Source organism: Dufourea novaeangliae, unplaced genomic scaffold, assembly GCF_001272555.1.
Source record: "Dufourea novaeangliae isolate 0120121106 unplaced genomic scaffold, ASM127255v1 scaffold172, whole genome shotgun sequence".
Lineage (NCBI taxonomy): Eukaryota > Metazoa > Arthropoda > Insecta > Hymenoptera > Halictidae > Dufourea > Dufourea novaeangliae.
In genome coordinates, this window is record NW_015374058.1 from 1,864,654 (window position 1) to 1,890,451 (window position 25,798).

General features: G+C 34.8%; 1 protein-coding gene across 11 annotated transcripts; it reads right to left on the reverse strand.

The window, feature by feature from the left end:
- Positions 1 to 740: 740 nt before the first annotated feature.
- Positions 741 to 25,707, reverse strand: LOC107190116 (dynamin). 11 transcript variants are annotated; one of them, XR_001516241.1, is made up of 20 exons: positions 25,228 to 25,707; positions 24,371 to 24,444; positions 23,763 to 23,912; positions 23,487 to 23,690; positions 23,220 to 23,412; positions 22,942 to 23,151; positions 22,211 to 22,410; positions 21,953 to 22,098; positions 21,722 to 21,879; positions 19,643 to 19,669; positions 18,180 to 18,351; positions 17,667 to 17,912; positions 16,977 to 16,988; positions 16,412 to 16,618; positions 16,057 to 16,232; positions 15,940 to 15,945; positions 14,876 to 15,064; positions 12,047 to 12,142; positions 1,446 to 1,685; positions 741 to 1,345 (listed from the first exon to the last, which is right to left on the reverse strand). XR_001516241.1 is itself a non-coding variant. In XM_015578850.1 (19 exons), exons 1-19 carry the CDS (start codon positions 25,389 to 25,391, stop codon positions 1,622 to 1,624), a joined length of 2,694 nt encoding a protein of 897 aa, XP_015434336.1. In that variant the 5' UTR covers positions 25,392 to 25,707; the 3' UTR covers positions 741 to 1,621. The 11 variants fall into 11 exon arrangements, 10 of the variants coding, with proteins under 10 accessions (XP_015434336.1, XP_015434340.1, XP_015434338.1 ...); XM_015578850.1 differs by having other exon boundaries at positions 741 to 1,685; XM_015578854.1 differs by lacking the exon at positions 19,643 to 19,669 and having other exon boundaries at positions 741 to 1,685.
- Between the last annotated feature and the right edge of the window lie 91 nt (positions 25,708 to 25,798).

A 25,798-nucleotide genomic window follows, 5' to 3' on the forward strand; every position in this document is an offset into this window, starting at 1 on the left:
TGAACCTCCAAGCGGCTCGCCCGTGTCCCACCGAAAAGCGTCTTCTATCACAACAGCGAAATAGTTAAGATGCGAAAAAGTGTCCGTAAAAATCGATAAGAATGACAAACATTGCGCGCACAAAGATTAAAAAAAAAAAAAAAAAAAAAAAAAAAAAAAAAAAAAAAAAAAAAAAAAAAAAAAAAAAAAAAAAAAAAAAAAAAAAAAAAAAAAAAAAAAAAAAAAAAAAAAAAAAAAAAAAAAAAAAAAAAAAAAAAAAAAAAAAACAAGGAATTCTCATCCCTAAGCAGTTTCCGTTCCCCCCGTCTTATCGTTTCGTTGTTCGTTCGCGTATTCGCGCACTACAAAACCCGAGCTGTATAATGGCATCGTAATCGTACATGAATAAATTACTCGTACAAAAAAAAAAAAGTGGGATTGTTACGTTTGCATCGTACCATCACAATGGACCATAATGTTCACAGTATCGCGCACAAGCGTTTCTGGAATGCTGTTTTCGGCCGCACGCGTGTGTTTGTGTCTGGTCTGTGTATGTATGCTACGTCCCTAAACCATAGGTGCAGGACCACGTGTACTTTTGATCTAGTAAGTTCTTCTAAAATCGAGGTAATCGGGTTGCAATATTACACCGTCCACGAATCTCGTTTCAGCAATTCTACTTTAGGCTCGAGTCTTCGGACAAGACGTCGGATCTAGTGACTGCCAAGCAATTTCGAAATAAAACATACTCACTCCCCCCCTCCCCAAAAAAAAGAAACAAAAAAACAACTTCACGGATGACATTTCTGATCAGCAACGAAAAACAACTTCCAAAGCCTAACTTCCTTCGGATCGGAACCACCGTCGATTCCCGCGTCGTCCTTACCTATAATACTGATAGCCCTAAACGAAACGGAAGTTCAGCTAAGAAAAGAATCAGTAGCCCACGCTTCCTGTCGGGAAACCCATCTTGTCCACCGAACACGAGCTAAGCATACAATCCCCGTTCCTCCCCGTAGCGCATCGAGCGCGTCCAACATTTAATACTTAGCAGCTACACGGTAAATTAAACGCGTCTAACGATATAATATATATATATATAGATATCTATAAATAACATAGAAGACGAAATGTCAGAGAAAGAAGAAGTTAGAAGTGATCGATTCGATTTCAGGCTGCTGTCATCATCGAGCAATAGAGACATAGAGGAGGCCATCGTCATCACTCTCGTACTCTGTTGCTTGGCCATTGTCCGCTTCATTTCTTGATCCCTCTTTCTCTTCCGTTTTGTGTTTTCTGGCACAGCCTTGTTCCTCCTACTCCATGGATCGTCTGTCCCTCGTTCTTCGGATCCTTCCTCGTACCGCTAAACGAAGAGGATTTTTCACGGCGACGGTTTTTCGGGCGTTTCAGAGAGGACACGGATCCGAATGGACGCGTATCCTGGTCCTGGAGAGAATTCTCACCCGGAATACAGGACACTTTTACCACCCCCAGAGTGGCGTCTGGCGATGTCTTCCTGTTTTCACTTCTGAGACTGTTCCTCGGTCCCGGTCATCGGCTCGTTTCACAACGAATTCCCCTTCGAAAACACTCTCGGGCGTGGATGTGCACAGGTGTCGTGCGCTTTCCATGGACTAGCTCAGTTTAATCGGCCGTAGTACGGTCTGTCGGGGATTCGGGGAGGAATATTGGGTACGGGACGCCTATAACACAGACAGTGATTAAATACTCGATGATATAAATCCCGACGGTCGAACACGACTACCATAAGTGAATATAAGCGGCGATGAGAGGTTGTGAAAACGTGTGGACAGATTTAACCTTCGAATAGGAATTACGAGAAGTTTTTTGTCTTTTTATTAAATCGTGACTAAACGATCTGTTGCGAACGATTAAAACGATGTGTTTTAGAGCTTCGATTGTTCGGTTCAAACGACAAGTACAACTTCTGTTTTAGAGTGAATCGTTAAACACTTTTTGCCTGTTGTTTATGGAATAAGTACGAGAATTTTAATTCTTTTTTTTTTTTGTCAATATTTTCAATTATTAAGACATATGTAAAAATTTCGCTTCTACTACTTTTTTTACTCTCGGATGACGCATGTAGGAAACTTTGAACGTTTGCTGAAACACAGGCTAAAAATTTTCATGGAATATTCAACCGGAATTTCGGTATGAGTCAGAAATGACCCGGCTCCGTTTTCCGAGGATTAATTCACGAAGAAATTTTGTTAAGCGTTTCATCTTCATAGACCAAGAGATAGCATCAATGATAACCAAAATACACTATTTCGTATTTGAAGGGTTAAATGAAGGATGATCGACCGGCGTCCAATTAAATGCTAATAAATTCTGAATTTATCTTCAGTATAAATTAAACATCGACTTAACATTTTCATCTAATTGGACATCGTGAGTACTATTCACTTTATTCGGTAATGGGATGGGTATGAATATCGTAAAATAGAGTGTCTCTTCAGTCATGTTAGTTTCTTAACGAACAAAGTAATAGCACTGAAAAAGTAAGGGATACCAGGGTAGAAAGTAACAGTTTTTGGTTTTCATGAAATAAACAAATCTGTATTTTAGCTAGAGATTTAATGTTAATTTATACGGATAATTTGGAGATTCCAAATTAATTCTATAGCGATGTAATGTTTTTATTGACTGGACGAATTGTTACTTTTATTTAAAAAGTAACAATTCGCTGTCTCTTTTATTTAAAAAGTTATGTTACAACCCACCCCTATCACTTTTAACCCCAGTTTCCCCTACGTGAAACACGATGTATAATCGTCTCCACTACGAAGAGATATGAACAAATGATGATAATGGGATTGGATATGAGGCCAAGTGCGCAAAATAAAAATACATATGAGCAAACAATAACAATAGAAGGAACACGAATGGGGTTGATGAATTGCCAAGGGAATTCTCAACAGGTTTGCACAACATGCTCAAGCAGTAGCGAGAAACGCATGCAAAAATGAATGTGCAGTGAGCACGTTCGAATCCTTCAATTATCATTCCTTGATATACCTCGCATATGCGAATTCAAATTATAATTTCCAAAGATTCGAACGTGTCTCGAGCACGCGGTAATTATGATTAACTTTATTGACATTACTTTACAAGTAAAAATCCTGGATGCATGGTAAGAGGGAAGTATTAAAGGTCAGTGGTACATTAAAAAACAAAACAAAAAGAACGCAGAACGCGAATACGCATTCCAGCGTGCGGGGAACATCAGGATTTCCCGCATTCCAATTAAAAGAAATAAAAATAGTCTTCGTCACACTCAAGGTTACACAAGATGAAGCGAAATTAGAAGAATTAGTTGATCACGCAATAAACCAGCGTGTATATACAGGGTAATGAAGAAAAAGGGTTCATACCTTCTAGGATAGAAGTATTCGGCAAATAATTGAACAAAATTCTTAATAAACATGGGTCGAAAAATTAATATTTTGTTGTTTCGGTTAAAACGATTGCCCTTCTCCCTTCGGAAGCTGTCATATCGTATGGAAACAATGGATTACCTTATCATCTTTTCGTTTCCTGGTTACAGAAGGTTTTCTACAATTTTTAATAGGTTTATTTTTTACAAATTTCTTTATTCTTTCCATACGGTACGATAGGTCTTGAAGTTCTAACCGAAACAAAAATTTGTTTAGAACCTTGAAAATATTAATTTTTGGCCCCACGTTTATTAGGACTGTCTTTGCATCATTTGGCAAATACTATCTACTCTAAAAGGTATGAACACTTTTTTTTAATCATCCTGTATATACAGAGTGTCTTATATAAATGTGACCCTTCGAATATCTTTTTTAATTGTGAAAACGCAGAAAGTATTTTACACGTAATTTGAATGGTATTAAGTGGTCAGTATCTGCAGGTGTTTTTTCTGAAAGTTCCCAAGATCACCGACGTTTTTTTTTCTTGAAATAATTCAATATTCAGATATATACTATGATACGACCTTGACAAAGTACACAGTTATTTGAAGAAGAAAAAACATACATGACCTTGAAAACTTTGAGAAAAAAACAACGCCTGCAGGATACAAACCACTTAATACCAATCAAATTACATATAGAATATTGTCTGCGTTTTCGCAATTAAAATAAAAAATTTGGGGATCACGCTTAAATAAAACACCCTATGTATTAGTAATTAAGACCGTGTTAATCGTTAGTCGAACGATACGGAAGTTCAGTAACATGGATCCGGCCGAACCACGTCTCATCAATGAGAATCTTCCCCGGGCGGAAATGCGTTTCCGTTCGACGGACATTTACAATGTTTTCTCTCGAATTCTCATTCTTTTATATATAGAGATATATATATATATATATATATATTTATAATCTATAAAATGTTATTCCCTATATACACATTTATATTGCAGCAAAACAGTGTTACGTGGGATGTGTCGTAACGGCGCGTTACGACGCGGTACAACGGTGTGTTTTCGTGAATCGTGTGAGGTGCACAATCCGAGAGTGGATTTTCATTTTCTTTTTCTCGCTAAGTAACCCCGTGAACGTTTTCCGGGCCGTTGCTCAACAGACCGCAACACACACGCCGAGGACGAGTGAACGGAACCGAGAGGTGAAATTCGCAACGAACGTTCCGTTTTACCGTACGACGACCAAAACTCTTGTTCTATATAAAAAAAAATCATACGGTACAAAAAACCAGATATCAAAAAATCATTTAGAAATCTCGGTAGACGCTAAAAGTTTGCCTGGTCACGCATCGGTACGAAAAAACATTTGATTTCTCACTCGATTTTTCTAGTCCCGTGTTCGCCAAGAGTTTGTGTGTGTGTTTTTCCTGATTTCGGAGTGACGCAAGGGTTACTTAGACCGCACGACGACCCGCCGTCGACGTTGAACTTATTATTTAATCGATACTCGCGAAATAACGTCGACGACGAATACCGTCGTGACTTACGCTGTTTGTTTGTTAATTTCTTAACGCGTTCAACGATTTTCGCGCGGCCATAACGCCGTAATATGGGGCCCGAGGTGTACAACAAGCGGATCTTAACGTCAATCGAACCATTTTTCTCGCGTTACACAGTAGCAAGCTTTCGTTAACTAGAACATCACTAGAGTTTAAGGCCCGTAGATGGAAGCATGTATACAATAATCCGTGACGTAAAAATTATGCGTTTCTTTCTCTTCCTCTCTTTGTATATGCGAGTCGCGCGAACGGAGATCGAATGGAACTGATTTACGAGAATACGAACCATCCGGAGAAATGATATTCGAAATAAATACATAAACTCGTGAAGGGTTCTTCTTAAACGCAACTCTTAGAAAAATAGATTATTACGCGCTGAATTACAATACGACGACACTTAAGGGAGAATTTCGTACTTTGTCGTTTTGCTTCGTAATTTTATTTTCGAGAATAATTTGTGAACGATTAGAGAATCGAAATTTTGTTCGACACAATCGAAGAATTTTAAGAAAAGGAAACGAGTGTGCCTCTCTTCGGAGCGTTATTATTTCGTTGGTTTTAATAGGGTATATGCATGCTAATTTTAGAAATAATTACAAACGGTTGTTTACGGTGTTTCGGTCAATTATGTTCAAAATAAAATGCTAAGAGATATTACGAATCCTTCGTTTCCGGATACGAAGTTACCCCCTTAAGCCACCGAGGAATTAATTGATCATCGTGAACGCGCTCGCATTTGCTTCTCGATGCTACAATCAAATATGCCAGCTACAATGACAATATTGTTCTAACGTTCGCAAGAGAATTGATCATCGTTCCGCTTGCATCCATCTGTTTAGTGGCCTCTAGCAGTGTCCACACGGAGAACATCGCTAGAAAAATCGTTAACGATAACATACATGATATTTCCATCGGTTCCAGCCGCGAAAGCCGAGGGTTCACTTCTCGACGACGATCCAATTTTATGCTCGACGCATAATTATCCGTTTAGGTCGCACGTCGCAGGTACAAAAACAAAAGTCACGGAAGGCTTTCTTTTTTTCCCGAACAAAAAATCTGTTTGATCTTATAATTGACGGGTCTGAGCGCGAAGAAACGTCGAAATGAAATCAACGACGATTCGTCGAAATTCTCCGCGATTCATAGTAGGTGTATCTTCGCTTATCGCCTTTCGTTGTAATGTTTGTAACATAGATTCCTCCCAGCCGGAACCATCGACGAGTTTTCTTTTTTTTTTTTTTACACAATCATTTTTCCCGTTTCTCTTATATAGACGCCTCGAATGCTCGTGCGTTTGAAAGTAAATGGAATGTAAGGATAAGTCTTCTGTAGTTTTGATGATCGAGCGCACAGAGTGTTCCGTAGAAGCTGATCCCGATTAGCGTTAAAAAGTATGTCGAAAATGGAGAACAAAAACATCGAGATTTCTTTAACATTAATACCGATCAGTTTTATTATTAATCAATATTTCAATTAACTGTTAAGAAAATAACGACCTAACTTTATTCCAACATAGGTAAATGGAAATTTATTTCAGTGTACAGAAATGATTCAGTGTTTGCTTGTTATAGGTTCATTGGTTGAGACTAGCAACACGTTTGTAGAGAGCAGTAGAAAATGTTATGTGAATGTTCCAGTTTAGTTTTAATTAACCAGAAAAATCGCTTACTACCAGTTAGCCCTATGTCATGATGGGGATAGTGATTTCAAGACGGTCAATCAAATGTGATTAAAGAGAGCGTACATACACTGGACTATGCTACAATGGAGTAGACATTTCTACAGTTTGAGAACATTGTTCACCACCAAATTCACTTACGTAATTTAAACGCATTCTAACACCGATAATTTGCTATCAATTCCGAATAATACAAGGACCTTATCATTTCAGCAATCGTCAGAATTAGTAATGAATGAATTTTACCGAGGAAAATTACACGAGTAACTTAAAATAGTGTTTTTAACCTATTTTTTTTGGAAAAACTGTTTGGCTAACACACTAACGTTTATAATTGAAATAAAAAATAACGCCCCGCTATTAATGATACAACTCTCTCATTCAATTATTCAATGCTACACTATGAAAAAGGCAATTTATCCATTCCGTTGTTGAAGCGTTAATATAAATCGAAGTATATTGCATCAAATATAAAATTGTCATCAAAGTTTTATCGAACATTTTCAATTTTTTTTTCTCTCGTAACGTCAACAACGGGAGGAACACCTTGTGCACTTTGAATAACTTATCTGGCGGTTTAGACACTTCTCGCGGTGAACTGAGGGAAAAGTAATACAAAAAAAAAAAAGCCGCCAGGCATTCACGACTTTGGAGAAACCTGCGATATATTGGCAACGAACATCGAAAAGTCTGGACACACTGAAGAGAACGATCGTATTCCGCGCGAGTATTACTTGATATGCCCAATTTTTTTGGAAAGCTATGCCTCGTAGAAGGCTCGTAAACTCTACTTACAATCTATTCCCTTAATCTCAACTCGTAACGCGAACTTCGAAAAGAACGACACTAAACGGTTGTAACTGGAAAATTAAAAATTCTCACCATCTACCGAACATGGAACATTACGAGCTATTAAACAATGTCGTTTAGCCCTATACAGCGGTACAGTATAATACTCTCCATTAATCATAATTATAATAATAATACCGTAATTACAGTTATCTCTGTAATATCTCAACATACGATCTATTCATTTAATTCTGGCGTTACGGTGCATAAAATTATTAGCACGTGTGTGTATGTATATAGATCTGTACAGTTTACATTACAAATAATACCACTCGTTAGCCTTGCTCGCGAGTATTCTCATTTTCCCTGTACCATCTGACGAAAATGTTAACGTACACGACGATTCTCTTTCCTTCTCAGCAGGACCGACTAAACGTAATCTGTTGTCCAGTATGAACGATCTAAACCCACGGACTACGGTGTTCCTGTCGAGAGTGAACAATTAAATCGTTCGATCTCGCGAGAGCGACGCGCCTTCGCTAGAGAGCCATTGATAATCTCGTACGTCTCGGATAATTAATTTCTCGTTGTTTTATCTCGAGGAATTACACTTACTGGAGGAGACAGAGCGAAGATGTACGTACGTTTTCAACCGTTGAAACACTTTTTTTTTTTAACAACTTGAGACAATATTCCGCACAAAAAATTGAGACGTGAATATTCGCGAGATCACTCGAACCATGTACAGACTCCTCTCGATTATCGTCCTGAACTCGAGTCCGCGCCGGGACAATAATCTTATAGGGAGAAATGTTTCAGACCCTTGTAAATTCGTTTTTTGACCGAAGCCTCGGCAAGAAAATTGGAGTGGCAACAAAGTATGCGCTTGACAGGTTCCACGACCTTCCCTCCACCATCCCCAGTGGTGGGGATAACGCCTGGACAATAATCGTGTAGAATAAGCTAGACAATAATCGAGAGCAGTCTGTAGTAGGAATCGTCCCGACTCTAACTGCGTTTTCATTAGTTCCACCTGTAAAAATCGGTGTCCCTAAATTAGGTCTTCGCTGTATCACTTTTGACGCGTACGATCCGAAAGTTATAAACATTATACATTAAGAGTAAGTAAATATGTCGAAAATCGAACGACGCGAGTATCGTTTAGGCCCTTGAAACATCGAAACGTGGAATCGGGGGGTGGTTACACGGTTCGTTTTCGAAACGCACGAGTGTCCTCGAAGGAACAAAAACGTTATTTCGTATTCCTTTCTTTCGTTCTTTTATTTCTTTCTCTCCCTCTATATCTCTCGAACGATCGATAGAGAAAGTATACGAAGGTGCGCAATGACACGGGAAATGCAAGTGTCCATCGTCGTCGATGCTCTTCTAAAGCGATTATCTACCCAGGGAGACCTTCGACGGTTTGCTGTAACGAAAAATAATATTTTCTTTTTGTAATTGCACTTCGATCATCGTCCTCGACCTTCCGCGCGTCACTGCGCAGAGTCGTCGGAAGAGTGAAGCCTCGCTTCCACTCGCGTAGTATCGCCACCACCGACGTTTCTTTTTTTAATCGCGCGATCCCCCCCTTGTGCTTCACCCCCGATTTGCCCGTTATCACGCCGTGAAACCGTACAGTCGGACGAGAGTGTTGCGAATAGATGTGCGTGGAAAAACCGTTAGAAAATTCCGAACGTGGACGAATTATTTCTTCGTGCTATTGGCATCCGAATTATCTAATACGGATACATAAATTTAATCCAATTTCAAATCGTTCGAATTTTCCTTATGGGTAGATTTTAGATATTTATGAAAATTCAGATTTTTATACTTTAATTTAAACGAATGTATTTATCTTTTGTAGTCTTCGTACGGACACTTCGCTATTTTTATAACTGAATTTGCTGACGCATACGTATATGTTTTGCAGCTTTCGTAACAACACTCGCGGAAGTCAGATAAATCCGAAGTGCTTGACGGTTTTCTTTAAAGAAATCTTGTATATTCTTGGCTTTCAATGAACAGTCTTAATCGATCCGTAGTAAGTAATACTACGAGATTCTTTATGGCACGAGACTGAATGTTTTTTTTAATTGTTTTTTACTGAAAAAAAATTCATATCGGTTGATGCGAATTTAAATTCGATTTTTATTTGAATATTATCATCTGAGATATTTAATTGACTATCGAATTCTGTTTTCTTCTGTACAATAATAAATAAGTCTTATATTCGAATACTGATAATTTACAGTTTTAAGTAAAAATAACTCGTACAGAACAAATACTTCTTGATATTTAAACAAATTCGTTACGACCTAAACCAATCAGTCGATTAATATTTTTCCATAAATATAACGAATTCCTACCAAATCTAAAATGAAAAACTTTTAAAAATTCTTTGCATAAAAGTGAGTCGACAAAAATTTTACCCACTAAATTTCCATTCTCCTATACTCGCGTAATTGTAACAATAAAAAAAAAATAATACTGTTCAGTATCGTAATACAAACTAAATTCCCCTGACCACACATAAACATTAGATACTCCGTCCCCTCCAAGTTTCCTCGTCAACAGTCACATGAAAAATTATATCCGCACATTTTTTTTATAGATATTCTGTGCTCAGTTACACCGATATACGTACTACAGATCGTATCGCTCGGTTGAAGTGGGCGTACTACGCGAAATCGGAAGGACGTCGCTCCGCGAGACGTGGCGAAACGCGTCTAATTACACAAGATCGTGATACGATATTTTCTTATATACACATACAAGCAACCTAAACCGGCAAAGCACGGTCGTAGAGCCCCTAGAAAAACAACAATAATCCCAAACGGCATTACAATAAAGTGCCTCCCGAACGGCCCACCGTGCGATGTACAGACACATTACACACTGTTTCAACGATACACGATCTCTAATTAGAATTACGTACTTCGAACCATTGTCGGCATGTCAGTTTCTCTGTTCTTTTTATTTTCTTTTCTTTTCTTTTCTTCTTTCATTCCATTTAGACCTATATTCAGAAAGAGAGAGCGGGTTTCGCGACTCGGGATTTTCATGCAAAATCCTCGAAGCATTTCTACGCTATTATATCACATCCTATGTCTGAGCACGTGTTTCTTAGTTTTCTTGTTGTTGTCGTCGTTTAGTATTCCATTTAAGGATCGGCTAGTTATGTATCTATATATATATATGTATACGGTGTCTCGTATAATATATTAACAGCTAAGTCGGAACTAAAACACGGTGAACATCTTAAGAGGTAGAGAAACAGTGACTCGATTACTCGCGGATTACTTAAAAATTAGCCGACTGCGTCGACGCACGCACGTTCCCGCCGATTGTGATGATCGATCGATGAAACGGAGCATTTTCCATCGATCATCGGCTTTCTAACCAACAGCATGACATTTTTCTTGTTCCTATTTTGCATACCTTCGCCGTTTCGAAAATTTCCCTCGAAACGGAGATTCTCGCGTGATCGATATGGATTTTTCACCCGCGGACACATTTTTATCGGTAATCATACACGGACCCATCCGTCTTAATCGAAACTTACTACCTTTGATCACATTATAGGGTTCTGGTAGACTTTCCAGGATACGTTCGCTGGATTATATCTGATCTAGGGGGCAGGGGATTAATTACTTCTTTCTTCGAAGAACTATCGACAAGAAAATGACGTGACGCGCGGTATTCGAGCGTAACAATGACGGAAAACGGTCTAATTATGCTATTTTTTTTTTTTCTTACGTCAGACCTCCGGGTAATTAATCCTGTGCTTTTTGGCTACTATCGAACAATTATACGATACCGTACACGCTATATGGCTCGTAGAAGCATATATATATATATATATTTTATTTTCTCGTAAACACGCTGCGTTAAGAGTAACAATATACACGGAACGTCGCGCGAAGCCAGGTTACGCGGTCTTAAAAATATACAGAGTTACTCCCTTAATCGTAATTCCCTACGTAGCGTTATGCGACAAGCATACACATACAAACACGCGGTATCCGTATGTTCCATTGTTTCTGTATTTATGTGCAGGTGCATTCAATAACGATACATGTATATGTAATATATAATCTTCGAAGGCATCATCGCTGTTAATTCAATTTTCTCGGAGCATGCAAGAGGAAGGGAGGAAGAAAGAAAGAAACAGTGAGGAAAACAGAGAAAGAGAGATATGGATATATATAGAGAGAAAGAGATAGAACAGGAGATTGAAAAAGAGATAAGATAGAAAATGAGATTCAAAAAGAGATAAGATAGAAAATGAGATTCAAACAGAGATAAGATAGAAAAGGAGATTGAAAGAAAAATAAGAGAGGAAAGGAGATAGAGAGATAGTGTATTAGAGCAAAGAACGAAAGATAGCGACCACGCGGATCAATTTGTTATTCCAAACATTCTATTGCCGTGGGGCGAAAATAGTAAAGACATCGAATTAGTGTTCATTCTCAACCCTGAACAGTCTACCAATATCTACTTGCTCAACTGAAACAATAGTTGCCCATTTAAATCGTAAAACATAGTTAAAAAATGGAACGAGGGGTTTAGGGAGATCAAGATCACACGCCGATTACAGATAAGTATGGACAGCTGTGGTCTATTTACTTGATCTTGAATGCGTCCATCAGCTCGTTCACAGCGGCCTGCGTCGCAGCCTGCGTCGCAGCTTGCGTAATCCTCTGCTGTAGACCACCCCCACGACTAAACATACACCACGGATACGCTGATTTTACCACAAGACTTTCGGCTATGCCTTATAATAGTGTACTACGATTTCTCGTTTAGCAAACTCTAGAGTACGATTCCTTTCGTACGAGATCTGATACTATATACCGAAGTGGACAGTATATACGGTTTCAAGTCGTATCGAGGTTGAACATTCCGTTTCTAAAGACGATTAGTGCTTGCAGAGATTCATTGGTTTTCTTTTTTCGTGAACGTTTGAAAATAGTATCGAACGCATTTCAAATTAGAGATTTTTAAAACAATAATGTTTCTTTTTAATGAACGTCTTCAAGGGTCGGTATAATATAATTTAGTTTTGGATAAATTTAGTCATGATTTTTTAATGTCGATTGAAAACTTTACGATTTTTGGCGGATTTATCGTTCTTTTTTTATCTTTACAATAGAGAAATGAAAAATTTATTTTAAGTTTCTTTCGCTTTACAAGATCGCGATAAGTTTCACAATATGAATTTTTCTATAAGATCGAAATGATCCAGTTACGTTGGTAGTAAGAACTAAAATATTTACACTTAATATAGTATTTATTTCCGAATAAAAAAAGGAAAGGATTAATAAAAAAAAATTCAGTCGAAAAAAATCGAATCCTAAATTAGAAGTAGCTGACATTAAAATCTCTGCAAGTAATAATTTCACAATAAATTTAAATCTAATAACTCCCACTTCAAAGCAACTATCATTATTCTATCTACGAACGTTTCATAAATAGGGCTATATTCTTAAACCGAACATACTATACATGAAAATGGATTGAAAGTAGAATGAACGCGTACTACGCAAGAATCGTCAACTTACAATCGAGTATTGTAAAATTCTCATTTAAAAAAAAAACAAAAACAAAATGTGAACAATTCAATGCAGGCACCGACACATTAGTCCGTAATTAATAACTGACAAGATTAAAATTGACCTTGGTAAAGTTTATGGAACAAAGAAGAACAGAAAAGCAACGGTATGTATTAGGTTGAAAAGCTTTCGGATGTAAAGACATGTTGCTGGACCATCGTGTATCGTATAATTAAATTCTCACACAATATTTCAAAACGATTGTTCGACAAACACTCGGAAAACGCATCTCACAAGCGACTGTTTCGTAACATTTTTTTTTTTTTTTGCGTAATTAAAATGTCATGCTGTTAGTTAAGCGAATGAATACTTATCCACCTGTGACAAGAACCCAGGACCATTTATTTTACAACGTTTTTAGTTGTATATACAGGCATCATGTACAATTCCATCGAACTAATTTACAATGAAAGAAATATATTCATTCTACCTATTATATATTCATTTTTTCTTTTTCGTTACGAATGAGCGTGATTCATATGTATCTAATTCACTCCTCACGATTACCGATCAATCATAGACAATTAGGACGCGTAATTAGGGGTATGCAAGTGTTCTCGTAAGATCTCGTACGGTCTGAATACCGGCTACGAAACTGAGCATAACTTATCGCGGTTCGGAATACATACACTCGAAAGGACACGAACGAATGGAAATCACGAGAAAAATGATGATCTTGGTCATTCTTATAAAATAATTGGACCACTTGGAAAAGAAACGTGGGACGTGATAAATCGTTGGCCAATAGTCATGGAAGCTCTGTCGCCGACCGTTAATTAATTACGAATAACCACGGGCTTACACACCCCTAATTAACACCGATCACGTAATCCGTTAATATATGCAGACAGAACATGTAACATTAGGAAATTGTATTTCGTGTAAAATGTACACTGACTAGATGTAATCGATATTATTATATATGTATATTGATTAGTAGGGAATAGGCGAGTTAGTGCGAAGACTTATTGTCGGCGCCTGCAATAGAAAGTGAAGTTAGCACCAAAGCCCCGATCACACAAAGCTATAGAGACAAGCGACTGCAATTTTCCATATTTGATACGTGTATTTATCTTATTCGTTTTCTTAGTGAAGATTAAAAAAGAAATCAAAAAAGACCTTCACCCCGTTGCAGAAAGACACAGAGGACTGTCATGGACACAATCTGACAGAACATTGTGCAGAACTTCGTAAACGTGAGACTTGACAATTCAAAGGTACTCGATAGTACAGAGAGTGCCTCGAAATTATGCATGTTCTTAATGTTTTTGGTACTATAGCTCGACGAGTTTAAAAAAAGACCTTAGACCATACAATGTATAATAGACAACAATAGTAAACTACAGACTGTCCCAAATATAAGTTAAAATAGTTTAAGGTTTAAGATAATACAAGGTCTATTGTACACATACTTAGTTTCCCAAGTTTTATAACAATATTAAGGCATTTTTATCTTATACTTTATCTTCGGTAATTCTAGACATTACACTTTGCTTAACATAAATAAAACTGAGAATCATATTTAAACTACTAATACAAATTTACAAATATCGACAAAATTTTCCGAAGGGACATATTTAAAGTTAAAAATACAATTTCCTTTTCCAACATTCAAAAGTGACAAGTCGAACACAAGCTGTGCAATGACACTGCACGCAAAACACTGATCGCTGAACAAGGAAAATGGAACACTAACAAATTATACGAAACTTTGATCGAAATCTGTTAATCAATATTATTAACCGACTATTTTTTCAGATTCTTGTTAACTCGTCGAGCTATACAAACTTTAAAAGGTATATTGTTGAAAAAAAAAATGTGTGGAATTAGTTTCTGTACTTACGATGGTATTAGTGGAGGCGGTAGGCCAGGTGTACCACGGGCCGGTGGTGGTCCACCGGGTCCAGGTCGGTTAGGGATAGCCGGTGCTGGCCGACCACCTGTTGGAACCGGCGGTGGTGCTCGAGAACTAGAAAGAGGTGGTGGCTGTGTCACTCCACGTCTTGGTCCACCAGGAGATGGTGGTGATAACCTATAACAATTAAAGGATAAAATAATTCATGGATACTGCGGTTGCATAACAAAATAGGACATAACACTTGAAACTTTCAATCATGAGTACTAAAATAATTACAAGATAGTTATATCTAGACTGTGGATCCTTATGCAAATATCAATCTTTAAAGATTTATTTACAGAAATTAAAAACACACAGAAATTTCTTGGGTGCAACGAAGATTTTATCTAGGTCCCACACAAGTTGAAGACCATACTAAAATTTATTGACCTACTTTATATGCTGAATTTCAGACAATCGGGTCCGATATAAATGCATAAAATCTATGGTCCAGTTATATTGTTGTAGATCTGAAATAGTGTATAGTAGAACACGTAAGAGAATTTGAGAATGTAGTTCTGTGCTCGTACTTCACGTGGACTAACATGAGGACCAACGGTACCTCAAAATTAAGGCATGCAGAGTATGTGAATTTCGTAAAAAGTTTTACTGTATAAGTTAGTCAATGTATTTCTCCACATTATCTATTTGCACAAAAGAGTATTATTTTTAATGAATGGCAAAAAATAAGACCCCCTTAACCTTTTAGTGTTTGATATAAAGTAGCTGAATCGCAAAATTCTCACTTTCAGAGGCTCGTGTAAATGTAAATTTCAAGAGAAAACTGAAAGATACTTGCAGCGTATAGAAGGTTAAATAATATATTAATAAATAAATAAGCACGAAAATGAAGAGAAACACTCAACTACATCTGCTAACTGAAATTTAAAAGAGCTGTGTTTGAAAACGAGAAACAAAGCATCCGAATCGTGGACTTCCTTGTTACCCCTTAAAATAAAAAATAAAGAAAAGGAGTAGAATATAGTTAGTAGAAAGATAGTAGCTCTTACCCAAGACTGTTTCAACGGTGTTCAAGTATATGTGGCAAAAGCAGGCAGTGCAAGATTGAAAGATACGAAATTAGTTAAAGGCATAAGCGACAATGAAAATAATAACATAATTGTTACCTTGGATTTTCGCCGGACACCAACCAGTCGTTTTTCACCGGAGGTGGTACTGGCGTGGAAACTGTTGCCATGGAAACATCCCCAATTATGCGAAGTGCCTCTTTGCATGCGTGGTACATACGCAACATTTCTTCCCGCTTTTGTGCTTCTTCTGGAGACTCTTCCATCATCGAAGCCTGTAATCGTATAATGAGTTATTTAGTACTAATTCAAGTAACGACTAGATTATAAAATAGAGGAAAACGTATATACACAGAAATGAGGACGATAGAAGTTTAAAATGAAACTAAATTTAATCAACCGAAAAGAACGCTATGGAACAATTGCAATATTTAAAATTGGTGTAAATTGTTACCTGATCACCGCTTGCATACAGGTGTGCCAACAACTCTCCGTTAATGAAATCCTTTGCATTGTTGATGATCAAATGCATAATTGACTTCGGAACCAGATCGCGGGTAGTTTTTGTAACAATCTTCATGTATGAGTCCACTAAATTCCTAATGGTCTCGACTTGACGCTCCAATTGAGGATCCATGGATGATTGAGCTTCTTGTCCAGCCTATAAACATGTGAATAATATATTTTATGCACACGAAATCACAGTGATAAAAATTAAATTGTATATGTGAGATACAGGTGATATAGAATTAGATTAAATAAAACCTATGAAGAAAGATAACTGCAGTAGTAGAAGTGTTACTGATTTTATATTTAAATGCAAATAGTGCTGGTAGACAGAATAAAAACATTTTCACAGAAACGTATGCATATTTTACAAGCGTAATTAAGCGTTCAAACATATTTTAAAAGTGTTTGTTGTATTCGTAATTGAGAAAGCAGAGCTTGGTGGAGGTGTACTACACTTGTGTAAGTGTGGTGTATCTAGAATGTCTACAACATTCTATAATCGTACCAACCTCGTATCCTTCCTTTAGTTGATTAGAGGCAAAAAACATTTAATAATTGTAAATGCAAGAAAAGAATACAATTTATTCTTGAGGAAAGTAACAAATACTACTCATGTTTGTATTAAAAGAGAATATTAAAATAATTGAAATGTTATTCTTTAAAGATATAATCGTTTTATACGACTATATGTACAATTAATAATTACACAACAAAAAGCTCAAGTTCCTTTTGCATTATAAAACTAAATCAAATTAGTTTTCATTTTACTCTAAAGCGTTAATAACCAAACTAAGTTTAAAATATATCACACTGTTTGAATTTTTATATTTAATAAAAGTGTTAATAGCACTATTACTTCTACTAAAATTATACCACACCACCACACAGTTAAAAATCTAATATGAAATACAACTTTTATTTGCGTCTCTCGTACTAACTCACCGGCTTCTTATCCTAAAATAAATTAAAATAGATCTTTCTAGCAAACGTAATAAAGTACATATCGATTTATATTACTTATCTATTCCGATATTAACAATATAAAAAAAAATAAAATAGTTTCAAGTAAAAATTAAAATAGACATGTATTTCAACTGAGTTGTTTTACCGTTGTACACTGCCAGGTTTTCTGAGATACATTACTCGAGGTACAGGTACATATAAATATTCAATTTTAGAATGATAAGATGACAACTTACCTCTCCTTCTCCATTTGTTTGCTCCGTTGACTTTTCAGGATATACACCGGCTCTGAGGAAAGAGGCCTTCCAAGAGTCAACATCATCCTGTGTCTCACAACTCAATTCAAGTTGTTTGTAATCCTTATAAACATTTCTGCCTTCTGGATTAAACAAAGCAAACAAGTGGCGTCTAGACATGAATCCCTGTTCCAAGTCACGCAATTTTAATCCATCTAAAGGCAGCATATACTTCTTTTCGCGTTCCTAAAAGGGAATAGTGAATGTCAGCTACATACTCACTATATTACTGGTAGTGTTATAATTAGACTGCCGATTTTCTGCATTTATAGAATATCTGATCTTTTAAAACTGAGTATACTAAAAAGTTTCCAGAACTTTATTTAGGCTTTCTTTTAATTTTGAACCTACTAGAACCTTTCACAGAGTAAATACACTTTGCGAGAAATTAATTCATAAAATTCAATACTTGCATAAATATCCGCAGTCTAGTTATAATAGAAAAATATTTACTTCTTCATCTTTGAACCAAGAAATACTCTCTGATGTTAAGACAAACCAATAATCTCTGGAACCACCTTTCATTATACCAAAATTGTGAATGCACATATATCCTTTGCGTATTACTTGATTGCCTAATGTATGGCGTCCAGACTTAACAGCATTTTCTGATGACTGTTGCGCACTGTAACACAAGGAATAATGTATAATGAAATGTCAAATAGAAAAAATATATTTGAATACCCATGTACAAAAAATTCATTATAACAACTTGCCACAAAAACTTGTTAGTTTATCATATAAAAAATTATCTAGCAGGGTAAAAACCTAGCAATTTCTTATAACTTATCAGACGTTCACGCAAGTTAAAATTGAATCTTTTGCTAAATAAATTGTTAATTATAGTAAAATAATTATTCTGCTCAAAACGTGTGCACTTACAATCGAAAACCATTAAAAAATGAAACATGACAAAAGAATAACAATATAGATAGGATAATTACATGGGCAATGTATCTTTCGTTTGTTATTTGTCATAATAAAAATCCAACAAAACTTTAAAAATGTAATTGTACCTTTCAGATCGTATTAATTTATATGTGAAAACTATAACATACAGCCACAACAACTCCATGCATATACTCTTTCATACAGCTTTAAATGTCACACTTGTATATTTCTGAATATGCACATCATTTGTAACATGAAAATACACATAATATTATTACTACTTAATCAACACTGTAGAAATTTGGCAGGTCATAATGCACAAAAAGTTGCATAAGCACAAGTTACATCCATTGTGAAAAAACAGTGAAAAATGGAAACTAAGAATTGATGGTGCTGTATGAAATATACAATTTAGAGCATTTACGAATGAATTAAGCAATGAATGATTCATTGGATAGTATATTTGACTTGTGCAAGTATATACAAAAGATTGAAGCAATTTAGTATTCAAGAAATTATGGCTGTATTCTAGACTATGTGAAACTATAGAAAAAGTATAGCCAACGGAAACTCAATAACAATTTATATCTGACAGTGTATAATGTTTAATCATAATTCTATTTTTCATTTCATTAATTACACCTATAATTTTAGTATACATTAATTAAAGCTGCGTTTGGTTTGTTATTTTTCTTTTAAAGAGTATATAAAATTTAAAATTATAATATAGAAAAATACAATATTAGTAGAAAATAATAAAAATTCTACATTTCAATGTAATATCTAAAAAAATCCCAAATTTGCTAAAATGAACGTCTTATACATATTTCGGACTGTGCGAATCATAAAAACGAATTAAAAACCCGTTTGTTTTGGATTACATTATTTGTTATAAAAATGATAAAAACCGAATGCTAGGGAAAGTTAAATAAAAAATTAAGCACAAAAGAATAGAGAGCGTGAAAATGAAAAAGGAAGAAAAATGTAGTGTAAATCATTGTTTCAATGTACTTTATAATTCTTACCTTGCATTATGGCTACTGGCTGCCGCGCTGCCGATATAATTAAATTATTTCTTTAATTGTGAAGTATAAAGAATTAATGAATGGAAACAAATGTCAGGAGATGTGTATATGCAATGTAATTCAAGGAAAGACATACATACATGAAGTTGACATAACATGAAGTGTTAATGAAGAGAGCATTAATAGTATAAAAACATCACAAGAATTAATAGTACACAAGAGCTGCTGATGACAGAGAATAATTTCTTATGCCAAGTATGTCTTGCCTTTAATGATATTAAAGATAGTGTTACAGCAGAAATTATGATATTTTTATTGTTTACTTGAATTATTCTTAAAGTACGTAATAACATGAGAAATGAAATTGTACAAATGTAATCCTACAATTTTTACATGTCTTAAGAAATCAAAATCAGAAAAAGAATATTACTATAAAGGTAATATTTAAGTTAAATCTACATAAATAAACAAAAAGTCTAAATTTCTGTTTATCATATTCTATTTGGTCATTTAAATTTTGAACCCGTATCAAGTGTTGAGTAAGCAGAATGGAAAAATGAACAGACATTATTTTAGTTACATAGAAATAAAGAATTAAGATACAGAAATATGCATATATTCAAATAAAACACAATTTTATATGACTATGTATATGACACAAATTGTCATATAAATATACATGAAATAGACAGAATAGCAGTAAATTCTACTATTTATTAATGATACAAAGAATATATACCTTAGCTTTGAAGAGCAAAATGAAGTAACAATATTTGCTAGTTTAAAGCTTGCTATGTGAACTGATTTTAGCAAAGCATGCACATTTGTCATATACCATATAAACCTGATCACGATTGATACATTACTGTGACTAAATTTATATGTATTACATACAGACCATTTATCGTTTGATATCGATATTTATTATTTTTCAGAGACTCACATTTTTTACAATCAGGAAAATATGGTATAAATATATATTATATATGTATACATATTTGATATGGGTATTCAAATATATATCAACATATATAACATACTTTGCATTTAAAAAAAAGTTAAACAAGCAGACTAATGTTACTAACTGTATATGTGACCTGTCTGTTTTCATATTATCGTATTTCCACAATTTTTATAAAAACCTGAATTGAAAATTTCACAATAAAATCATAATTTTAATAGTATCTGTGTTTGACTTAATAAAGCATATTGTTATTATGTGAACTATATGTACTATGTGTTGAATTTACATTAGTCATGCAATATAGAATTCATTACTGCAAGTGAGAGAATTTTTTTCTCTTATAATCCACCAAAAACAGAATACTTAATTGCCTTTTATGTCATTAAAGATGCAAGAAGGTGTTCCAATAACAATTGTATTACGTTTTGATGCGAATATTGTTTTATACTGTTGAAAATACATGTAGTGACAACACTACGCATTTTCTCTTTCATAGAATTGGTAAGAGTAGCGGTATTTAATTTGAAGCCTGGGCGAAAATTTAAATGTTTGAAGTAATTTTTTTCTAAAAATGACAGTATTAATAGATAATACACCAAGGATGTTTTAACTCCATCGTTCATTATGCGTTTGCATCAAATATCGTCCAAAAAGTGCTTGCCCAGATAAAAAAGCATGAAATAAAGTACACTTTGCTCTCAAAACATCGATGTTTTATATTCACTTAATACTGCAAAACCAAACATGCATCTTTACTGGTGAAAGATGCAATTAGATATTCTATAATATATATTTTTTGTTTCAAATTGGAATGATCTTGTATAATCGTAAGTAATTGATACTCATGAAAAATTTCGCACCAATATATCATAAACGATAATATTACTATTTTAAATGTTTTTAACAAGTACAGACATATCTTCCAAGAGAGGACTACCAAAATTAGTGGATACAAGTACATTGAAAACTGTAGCTGCAGTCATGAATGTAATAAGAACAACATATAGCGCTAGATGTGCGATTTGTAAAAATAAAAATTTTGTATCATGTTATTTACTTTCTTCACTTTGCCGAATAACTACAAGAATAAATAATTAAACGTTGAAATAACTTACTTGGCGAAACCGATAAAATCTTCATGGTTTGTATTCATGTATGCCAGTTCACAATCAACCAACAGTACCAACTGCTCCTTGCACAACTGCTCACGCTGTCTAACATGAGTTGTAATGATACGTTCTGTTTCTTCCCTCAATCTAGGATAACGTGCCATCTGTCGTAGATAAGAACGGTGTTAAATACAATCTGCTTAAATTTTCTAAATACTGAAATAGAAATTTACGTACCCTATCCGTACAAATGCGTACAACATTGCTGAGTTCCTGTACAACTAAGTCTACACATTTTAGACTAGGTTCTTTGAGTCTATTAATTTGTTTCTTGACTATTGCCTCAAAAGCCATGTCAGGAGTAAATAGTCCTACCCTGATACCTATGACATTACACAGCTGTTAGAAATATTTTTAAACAAGATAGAATATTTTTACACGTTTATGTATATGCATGCAAGACTGTAATAATAGAAGTAAAAAATAATGATTTACCATGAATGTTTCTAATGGCAAAAGCTATTTCTCTTCTCAATTCTTTTTCGTCAAATTCCATTTTAACTATTTCAAAAGGAAAACGTTCGTGGAATAATCTATTAATTTTAGCACCGCCGCTAAGTTCATTTGTATTGATTTGTGCAGATCCGGAACCTTCTATAGTCCTTTCGAAATCTGATTGAAGCTGCTGTATCATCCTTAAAAATGTTTTTCTTTCAATCAATGCATAGAAAAGCACTGAACATTAACATTAATTATATGGATAGAGAGTCACAACATTTAATGTTGTAATACTGTGAATTCAATGAATTTCATCATTTTAGAATTCTTTGTTAGTCAAAACAATTGTTACTGTTCAACCTTTTGTTAATTAAATGAAGGTATTCAAACGCATAAGAATTTTCATGCAAATGATACACACAATGTTAACACAATGGAAAACTGTAATACCTACATATACTTTTGAATAGATCTGAAAAATAAAAAATACTCTAAATGTCAAGACCCTCCACCCATGAAATATTTTAAAACAAAAACTATGGAAGAAAAGTTTAGTTTATGAAAAAAGAACAGTGCGTGAGTTTACATTACAAGATGTGAGACATTTTATGTCAATTTTAGTTACATATTTATTACATGTAATTTTTCCTTTCACGAATCGAAAGTTTTATAAATATTTTATTATATTAGACTATCTAAGTAATAAACTACATTAGAAGTGTACTTACTGCAACATAGCTTTTGTCTTTATAGCAGGATCATCAGGTCTAAATTGTTTATATTGCTCTACATCCTTTTCCAATGTAAGCAATTGCTTTTGCAACCTATCTCTTAATGCTGGCAAAGTGTCTCTGATATGATTTGTCAATTGTTGATTCAAAACTCTCTGCAAGTACGGTGTTCCTAATCTATCTGCTAGATGTCGGTAAGATGGGTGGCTAATAAATAAAAGAGTATTATATATAATTTGATAAACCATCTGAACCTCATAATTAACTGTCTGTACCTTAGGAAAAACTTGCGTTCCGCTGCTAAAGCATTTTTGATATCTTTTCTACCTTCAATATCTTTCTGACTTCTATTAACAACACCTATGTAACCTCGCCGTAAAGGAAGTAATTTGTTTTCCAAAATATCCCTTGCATCGGTACCATCATCCATAAGATCCAACTTTGTAATAACACCAATTGTACGTACACCTTCAAAAATTGATAACATAAATATATATCTATCTGTACATAGTATTAGATGTGAATTATAAATTGAAATCTACCTTCAGGATCTACTTCTTTAGCAAGTTTAAGAGCATCACTATTTGCCAAATCAGTGTTTGCTGGAGTTACTGCCAATATAAGACAATTTTCTCTTTTGATAAATTGGAAAATCATAGCTTTAATTTGAGCTTCAATATCTATTGGTTGATCCCCAATTGGTACTTTTGTGAGACCAGGTAAGTCAATCAGTGTCAAGTTTAGAACTGTTAATGAAAAATATGTTAATTAAATATTTTCATACATATTGCTCCAATTCAGAATTAAAGAAAATTTACCATTTGGTGAATATACTCTTAAATTAATGGGTATATTGGAAATACCCTTGTTACTGCCTGTAACCCTGTCTGTTTCTGATTCAATTTCCTTCCGTACATCATCAAAATCCACAAACTTTTTACCCTTACAATGTAAAAATTCTGCAAATTCTATAATGGAAAAACAATTTATAGAATTAAACTTCTTAAAAATATATTTGTGTAGAATTTGATGTTAATTAAATATTTGTTCAATCACTTGTCTTTATGATGAAACTAATGAAATATTCAATTCTCTGCTTATCAGAAGTTCATTGTGACAGGAAACATGATAATTTGATAGATAATTACTAAGATACTATATCAACTTCGTATGATAATTAACAAAGAAGTTTCATGAAGAATACACAATTAATAAAACTTACAAACAAAAGCAATGTTCTCGTGAATAGAATATACATTTAAGGTGAAACAGATAAGAGAATATATTTATTTACATAAGCTAATCTAATCTTTGTTTGAAGAATTTTAATTTTCACTTATGATAACTGCTTAAAATGTTTAGAAGTTTAGATTTTTTCACTTCATGATATGAAAGATGGATAATTAATTTATCTATGATGACTCACCAGTAGTACTATTAATCAATTGTAAGATAAGAGGTCTTCTGGTTACGATTCCTGATCCTCTGGGTAAGAAATCCCTTAAAAGAACATTATTAGAGTTTTTATCAGTGTGATAATTTGGGAAATCTGCATTTTGTTTTTGTAAAGCTGTACATACTTTAAAAATAGTGTTTAAAAAACAAACTTCCATTAAATAATAAGCCTGATTAGGCATAAAATAGAAATTTCAATAAGAAATAGGTATCATCAAGGAACTACATTTACTTTACTTTAATAATGACATTTTTTACATTTATTTTCATTGCATAAAATAATTATTACTTCCATTGTCATACTGATTATTAACTGATAATAAAATTGTTAAAGATATATAATATTTAGGGCGTATTTATATAGTTATAGATTTTTGAAATTTGCGTACTGAACACAAATATATTAATATTTCGGTTGATAACCACCTTCGTATAACAATAAACGAGCTGCACCACAAACAATTATAAGTAATAATTCTCATTGTCTAATATATCTAGTCCCGACAATTCTACAAAAGGTCAAATATCTAGTAAACGAGAAAGAACGGTTTGACAGGTCGCCGTGTAGGCGGCCTCACATCATAAATGTATAGTTGATTTTTATGTCACGATCGATAGGGATTAAAATAGTTAACCTAAAGAGGCATATAACAAGGGGATAGTCAAATTAAAATAACCGATGACGGATATCAAAATTATAACGTGGCGTAATTCGCCACGCCTTTCATCGAAGGTCCGAATATTCTCCTAGGTATCGTGAGTCAATCATCGATTACGTTAGATGAATAGAAAAAACAGTGGGATGATAAGGACAACGGGGATACTTACTTTCCGACAAAGTTTTCCAGAACGGAACTTTTTCCAGCGCTCTGGCCACCTACCACTGCGATCTGTGGTAGATCGAGTTGCATGTGCACCCCAAGTTGTGTGAACGCATCCTGCAGCTTATTCACGATGGGGATCAACTGTTCCATACCCGTATTTCCTGCCATTTTGTCGAGGCTGTTGGCTCACTGACCCAAGAACACGATCGTTTTCAGTTCCACTTCCACTGTCCTGTGTCCTGTGGGCGACACCGAGCTGCCACCACTTCCTCGCACAACCGTCGAGGGTAGTTGCCAAAATGATCCTATCCGTTTTCGCGTGGAATACGCACTACCAAAATGGCCGATTCCGCGAAGGCACGTCAGTCAACATTGAATTTCACCGCATTTTTTCCAAAAATTAGCGATTACACGCTGCCACAAATGAAAGACGTCAGCCACTGGCCTACTGCGAGAAAGTCAGAACACAGACTTCTCCACAATCACTGCGTTCACATAAATGAGATCCAACGTACGGACCGAGGCACGTAACGTTTCAATCGATAATCGAAGCGTGCGCACAGGCGACTTCGTTG

Coding starts and splice junctions, on each gene's coding strand:
- LOC107190116 (XM_015578850.1), bottom strand. CDS start 25,391: ATGGCAGGAAATACGGGTATGGAACAGTTGATCCCCATCGTGAATAAG. Junction 22,411..22,941: donor AAGACAAAAGCTATGTTGCA/GTAAGTACACTT, acceptor AACATTTTTAAG/GATGATACAGCAGCTTCAAT. Junction 22,099..22,210: donor TGCCATTAGAAACATTCATG/GTAAATCATTAT, acceptor GTAATGTCATAG/GTATCAGGGTAGGACTATTT.